Source organism: Camelus bactrianus, chromosome 1 (assembly GCF_048773025.1).
Source record: "Camelus bactrianus isolate YW-2024 breed Bactrian camel chromosome 1, ASM4877302v1, whole genome shotgun sequence".
Classification (NCBI taxonomy): domain Eukaryota; kingdom Metazoa; phylum Chordata; class Mammalia; order Artiodactyla; family Camelidae; genus Camelus; species Camelus bactrianus.
The window spans coordinates 72,092,187-72,099,376 of NC_133539.1; the positions used below are offsets into that span (position 1 = coordinate 72,092,187).

The 7,190-nt window shown below is 48.2% G+C and overlaps 1 protein-coding gene across 12 annotated transcripts in view; it reads left to right on the forward strand.

The window, feature by feature from the left end:
* The window catches only part of MCF2L2 (MCF.2 cell line derived transforming sequence-like 2), a 207,885-nt gene extending 202,747 nt beyond the window's left edge, over window positions 1–5,138 (forward strand). For 6 of the 12 annotated variants that reach the window (XM_074367119.1, XM_074367136.1, XM_074367145.1 and 3 more), the window contains one exon: window positions 1,711–5,138. In XM_074367119.1, coding sequence (XP_074223220.1) covers window positions 1,711–1,797 — 87 coding nt within the window. In that variant the 3' untranslated portion in view covers window positions 1,798–5,138. The remainder of the gene's footprint in view (window positions 1–1,710) is intronic. The other 6 variants (XM_074367088.1, XM_074367127.1, XM_074367109.1 and 3 more) reach the window with 3 other exon arrangements.
* Window positions 5,139–7,190: the final 2,052 nt, after the last annotated feature.

A 7,190-nucleotide genomic window follows, 5' to 3' on the forward strand; every position in this document is an offset into this window, starting at 1 on the left:
TTGTCCCCTGGCCCCACCCACATCAGGCTTCGGGTCTTCTCTGACGATGGAGCCTCAGGGCCCGGCCCCACCCAGGGCCTCCCAGCAGCTTCCCCTCTGGGGTCCTAGGCACCCGACCTTGTCTGGGGCACCGAGGCCACAGCCCCTGGAGACGCAGCCCTTCAGTTCACGCAGGGGGTGCTAAAGGGCACAGCTGCTCCGTTCCTCTTAAAAAGCCTTTCAGCAAGACCGCCATCCCTCCTTCCTCGTTGTCTGCTCCTGGTCTAAGGGGACCCAAGTTGGATGACTGCCCTAAAGAGGCATTTCTAGGGGTTACTGCGGATGTCCTCAAGTCACATCTGGAAGAGGGTAGGGGGAGGCACCTCTCTGAACCAGTTTCTCCTCCGCCCTCCCTGCCTCACCCCACCACGTTCCAGGACCAGGAATTAAACCAGGCTTTGCCAGTGTCGGGGCAGGGTTTCTGGAGGCCGCCAGGAAGGAACTGCCCGGCTGCTCCCTGTGTTGGCTGCTCCCCATGTTGCTCGCACAACCCCCAGTTGCCCTGCTCTGGGGAGGACTCTGGTCCCCGGAATGCAGCTTGGGGGGAGGTGCTCTGGGCAGCAGGTCGAGGAACTTCCATTTTTTTCCATTTTTCTGGCTTTCTGGTCCCGGAGATAACTGTGTCCTGCCCCACCCCACCTGTGGCCTCCTTCCAGTCCCTCACCTTCCAATCCTCTGACCAGAAAGCCCTCCTCCCCACGCCCAGCCCAAGGCCTGGACCAAAATCCCTCCACCTGAATTCTGACCAGAACAGAAACTCTCTCCTGCTCTCAGATTCCTGTGGGATTGATTAAACTCAGTGGATGCTCAGCCTGGGGCTCCTTCAGGTTGAGATCTTTCTGCAGACCCTTGCCTCCCTAACTTGACTTGGGAGAAGTGTGGGCACAGAGATCACATCTTTAGAGTGTAGGGTAAAGAGTAGAAAAGTGTAGATTCCAGCTGCAGTGCTTACAGGCCAAGGGAACTTGGCCAAATGATTATTCCTCTCTCATCTGTTTCTCATCCGTAAACTGGGGCTGTGGCCCTATAGGTTTGTGTGAGGCTTAATTTTTGACAAACGCCTGACATCCCAGCAGGTACCGAGCAGGACCAGTGGCGGGGGGGGGGGGGTGCTGTTCCCCAGGGTGTCTTTAACAGTCCCTGGCACAGGACAGGGGCACAATGGTGTGGCTGATTGATTAATTTATCAATTCAATGGAGAGAGAGAGAAGCAGCATGTACTTACTGTCCCTCTGATTTTCCCATGCAGAGAGCAGTGGCATTTGGCAAAGGCTGCCAAGGAGATAGGAAATGGGCAATACTCAGGAGAAAGGAAAAGAGGCCAGGAAGAGAGGAGGGTGAGCAGGAAGGAAGAACAGCAGGAAGGTCGTCAAGCACAAAAAGACTATGACCATTTTCCTGGAGGACGAGGAGCGGGGCTATGAACACCATGTCTTCTCAGTCACAGTTACAGAACGTTGAGCTGGAAAAGGGAATCTGCAGATTACAGACCTCTGAGCCTCTGGGCCCAGACAGAGCAGTAGGGTCCTGGGAGAGTAGGAGTTAGAGATGAGGAGAATGGGTTCCTGGGGATGGGTGCTGCCCACTACATCTTGCCATTAACTTCGGGGGACGTCCTCCCACCCCCACCCCCCAAACAGCAGGCCAAATTCTTCCCTTTCTTTTCCCAAGGCTGCTCCAGCAGGGAGTTTATCTCCATGGAAACCTTTGACGATTGTGAAGGTGCAGAAGATATGGAAAAGGAGAGCAGTGCTCTGAGTGTAATTTATTTCCTTCTTACCTCTTTCATATTCCTCATTCCTGTGCATCAGCTTCGCCTGCCCCTTCTTCCCCTGCTCCTTCCCTTTCTCCCTCCTTTTCATGATTCTCACGCATAAGGACCCGCCCTAATCCAGGAAGCTGAGGTCACTGGATCTATGCAAAGTGGTTCAGACCCCCACCCAACCCCAGCCCAGCATGCCCTGCATCGCTGGCTCCCTAGCGATGCGCTGGTTTCTGGCCAGAGTTATGGGCTGTTGCTGCGGACCCAAGTGGCCCCGTGGGAAATCAGGGGTGGCCCCGCTGTGCCAGCAGGAATGGCCATATTGGCCTGGTCTGGTACCCAAGCACTGCACCATGTCCCTTCCCTTCCAGCTCTCGGGGCTTTTCCAGTTGGACGACAATTATGAAACCTGTACCTCCAAGTCTGTTCAGGAAACGGGAGAAAGCATCCAGGGAGAAAAAGGGGGTGGCCATGAGAAGGACACGTGAGTGTGAAAGCGGAGGAAAGTAAGCGAATTTGTTAGCCGTTGCTTCTCTGACTTTCTTCTTGGAATTGCAGGGCCACAAACTAAACTGAGGAGAGCCTTGGGGTGTCCACTGGCTTGCTCGCCCCTGCGGGGGAGACTAGTTTGTGGGCAGAGGCAATGCGGCTGTAGAAAGAGTGCCTGAGGTCGCCCTCGCTGGAGAACTGACCCTCATCCCGGAGAACTGACCCTCATCCCGGACAACCGAGCCGCCCCGGCCGCCTTCATTCCTGGGAGATGCTGCTGTGGGCTCGGAGACCGGCCCGCCCTTAAGCAGAAGCAGCAAAGGACCTCAGAGCCTGCAGCTCCGCCGCCGGGGTGGGGGACAACAGGGCGGTCTTCCCAGAACCTGAGGAGCAGTCCGCCCGCGGAGCCCATCCCCACCCCAGCATCGCCCGGCGGAGAACTTAGCGCAGCTCCACACGCGCCTGCGCAGGCGCAGGAACGCGGGTGCAGACCCCGCAGAGACACTCGGGTAGCTCGGCACGCGCTTGCGCAGGGACTCGGCTCAAGTCCCGCGGAGAGCCTCGAGCTGCTGGACACGCGCCTGCGGAGGTTAGCGGAGCCCAATGTTGGAGTGTTCGGTGCAGGGTTTCTCGGTATTGGCACTTTTGACTTTGGGGGCTGCATAATTCTTTGTTGTGGGGGCGGGGGCTGTCTTGTGCACTGTAGGATGTTTAGGAGCGTCTCTGGCCTCTACCCTCTAGATGCCAGTAACTCCCTACCCACCTCCTGAATTATGACAATCAAAAATACCTTCAGAGATTGCCAGATTTCTCCTGGGGTGGCAATGAGCTGGAATGAGAAGCTCTGGTGCGGGCCGCTCAGACTCCACGGGGCACACCTCTCCTCTTCCCCTGAATTCCCGCAAGAATGCCAATGTGGTGCCTGTGTTACTTTGTTCCAGGATTGTTTCCTTTTAGTGATGGTTGGTTACAAGTTAACTTCTGAGGTATTTACGTTTAGATTTATTGGGTTTTAAGTTAGTTTAAGTTATTTCAGCTATTTATTATTTATTTTATTAATTAACTTTCATTTATTTTCATTTTTCTAGTTATTTAAACTTTAAAGCTTTAAAGTTACCTGTTTATAATTATTTTGTCTTTAAGGTTACTTCGTTTTTGAGTTATTTATTTTCAGTTACTTTTTATAGTCACTTTATTTTAAGAGTTATATTTTCCAAATTAGTTAGCTTTAGAATTATTTATTTTGAATTATGTATCTTTACAATCATTAATATCTGAGTTATTTATTTTCATGGTTATTCTGTTTTTAATTATTGGCATTCTTGAATTATTTATTTTTACAGTTACTTATTTGAATACCAAAAAAAACTCACTGGAGCTTTAGAGTTATTTATTTTCAGAGTAAAATATCTGTAGTTATTTTGAGTTTTCCCCTAAGTTCGGGTTAGAGTTACTTATAGTTATTTATTTTCATTTACTTTAGATACTGGGTTATTTTTACAATTCACTTAGACTATTTTTAGTTATTTAGTTTTTTTAAGTTATTTGGTTTTAAATTATTTTGTTTTCAGTTACTGCATTTTGAGCATTATATTTTGAGTTTTTATTTTCAGAGTTTTTAAGAGATTTAGTTTTGAGTTATTTTGAGAATTATTCTCAGTTAATTGTTTTCAGTTATGTCTTTGCCATTCAAAAATTTTTTCTATTCTGTATTTTTACTTATTTTATTTTCTGGTTTATTTATTTTCAGAATTATTTAGTATTAGAATTATTTCGTCTGTCAGTCAGGGTCCGGTCAAAAGAGAGACACTATACTAGTTATTTTAACAGAGAGAATTTAATGTAAGGAAGTATGATCCAGCTATTGGAGATTTTAGTGGGAAAAAAAAGTGATAATGAGACATAATTTAACTGTAAGAAGCAGCTACCAGCCCGAGGGCAGAGGGAACAAGGAAAGAGGCTGGTGGCCCCACATGGCTGAGGGTAGCCCTCTATGGGGGAGGCAGTCCCCAGGTTCCCCCAGGAGCTAAAATGTGGGCCTGAGAACTGGGTGTAGAACTACCCTCCTAGGGAGAGGGCGCTGCCATCTCGTGCTGGAAGAAGGGTCCTGATGAGGCTGGTTGTGGAAGTTTTAGGAAAATGACAAATTGCAGCTACTGGAACTCACTGTGACTCTCATTGCTAGAGGAATGCTGACAGGAACCCACGCACCCAGGGAGGAGCATAGCCCTCTCCCCTCCTCCAGCCTCTCGTGGTCTGCCCTGTTGGCTGAGCCTGACACTGAGCAGCTGGTGGAGGTGAAAGCCCCAGTCACAAAGCAAAGGGAAGAAGGGTGGGTGGGGAGCTGAGAGATCATGGCTAACAACGAGCACCCTGAGCTCTGGAATTGTTTAGTTTTAGAGCTAGTTTTGGATTTAGTTTGTTTGGTAATTGTTAGGGTGATTTGATTTTAACTTTTCAGTGGATGAGGGATCTGGCTGAGTGTTGGGTCCCTGATTCATTCCTGGAATGGAATGGGTCAGCAAACACCTGGGGAGATTTCCCATTAGACTCAAGAATATCACTGTAGAATTCAAGAAAACCAAAATAGTGTGTCCACAAAGAAGCCCTTTGACTGTGTGGCCAAAAAAAAGGCAGAGACTAGGACAGATCATCAGGGAGGGGCTCCTTAGCACAATTGTTCAGCAGAATAGTCTTTGAAATTTTTCAGAAAGTTCAGCTATTTTTGGGGGCCACCTTTCATGCCCCTTTTTCTAACAACAAAGTATCTTTCCTGGTAGAGTGTGTTTCAGATTGGTAGGATACACTGTTTATTATTTATTAAAATAAAGTTCTTTCCAAATCTGTAGGATATCTTATTTCCTTCTACCTGCATTATTTTCCAACCCATATTGTTTCATTTCAACCATAAGAATATTTATTTATGTGTTTATGTATTCTCTCATTTCATTCAACACCTATTTCCTGCGCACCCCCATCCTAAGGAAGGTGCTGGCACCAGGAGAGACCAGGGAATTATGAAGATGAATGAGACATTCCTCAGTCCAGTTGGGGGAGACAGATGTGGAAACAGGACATCACAGCTCAGTGTAACATACTGTGGGGGCATGGAACCCTGCTGCTGACTCTTCCTGATGTAGTCAGGGAAGAGGTGACATCTGAACAACCATTTTCTCCAGGTGGAGAAGAAGAAGAAGGACATCCTGGTTGTGGCAGGCACAAAGGAGTGATGTACAGCAGGGAGGATGCATTGGCAGAGGGTTCAGAAAGACACTAACATTAAGGGCTGGCCCTGGTGCTTGGCAGATTCGGCCTCAGTTGGTCCTTGCAGCCAGTCTGCAAGAGACTAGGAGGCGACCTCTTCGGTCAGTGCTCTTCCTGATCTCACTGCTCCAACCAGTTTACAAGACTCTCTGACTTGCCATGTCTGGAATTCTTCAGCTCATTTCTGGCTTTATCCTTTGTCCATTCACTCCTTCCTACTTACCCTTGGAGGTGAGTCCCTCCCTCCTCCACCTTTTAATTGCTGCTTCTTAAACATCTGCAAGGAAGGAGGAGGGCTGAGACCAGCCAGCTGTGAAGTGCAGGTGTGGGAGAGACAGAACAGAGGAGACATACAGCAGGGTCTCAGGGCAATTCTGCAGACCAACATGGTGGGAACAGGTTCTTTGCGAACCAGTCCTAACATTCCACACGTACATTCAGCAACCCTTGAAAGGTTGTGTGGACTCCTTTCTCAAAGATGGGAACCTGTTTTAGATCCAACCCAAGCTTGTGAATCAACAGATTGGGATTTTTCTAAGCATTAACAGCATTGAGCATGTCTAATCTACCAAGTCAATCTACAAAATCAAAAGGAAGTTCTGCATAATCTCTCATGGTACGTTTTAACTTTTTATAATACATATTCTTACAGTCACTCTTTAATATACAGATTTCCCAGCTGATTCTTCTCTGCTTTGGTATCTCTGATTATCTTATCAATTACTGTGTATACATTTCTCAATGAGAATATGTAAGAACTAGACCTGGACAGAAAAATCTTCTAGATTCTGACTATTAAAATAGTCAGAAGACACATCACTTGGATGGTCTTAAACACTTTGGCCAGTGGTTGGCCAGCTGCCCACCACAGAAACAGCCCAAAGCTTTCTCAATCCTTTGTACCTCAGTCATGTTCTGAATCTACAAAAATGGCTACACTGGATGCTACTGGCAGAGTGCAAAGTGCCCAGACCTCCCAGGCCTCACAGGAAGAACTTCTCCACAAATCTGTCACAGGTGGGCCACCAGAGGAGCCATTTCAGTACCAGTCATCATTGCTGATGTCCCGCAATGGTGCCCCCAGGTCTCCAGGATGGTCCACTCTGACCTTCCACTCTGGCATCCTTACCCAGGCCCCACACTGCTGCTCTGCCTACAGGTGTCCTCTGAGAGAAAACCCCTCTGCTGGGCTGGAGCAGTCAGGCTCCCACTGAGCTCATGGTGGACTGAGGGGTCTATAAGGACAGTGGAATAATTCTCCTATAGCCATGCCAGATACATAGTAGGTCCCTGGTAGACACTGCATCCCCTGCCTCAGAGCCTGGATACACTGCTCCCTCGGGAAATAGTTGTGAATCTTTTAGATGTCTTAGAAACCAGTGGAAAATAGAGGGTGACTCTTCTATGAGTGAAATTTGTATCATCTTTCCACTTGGATAAATGGAAAAGAATCCAAAACCATCAAATAAAATCCTACAGCCTTCTTTTACTAGAAGTCATTATGTTGCCTGCTGTCCACCAGAGGGACTCATTTCAACACATGGCTGAGGAGTGGGAAAGCTGTAGCCCCAGGTGTAAGTGCCCTGGCCCAGGATCTGTGAAGTCTGGTGGAAGTGTGAGTCACGCTAAACACCAG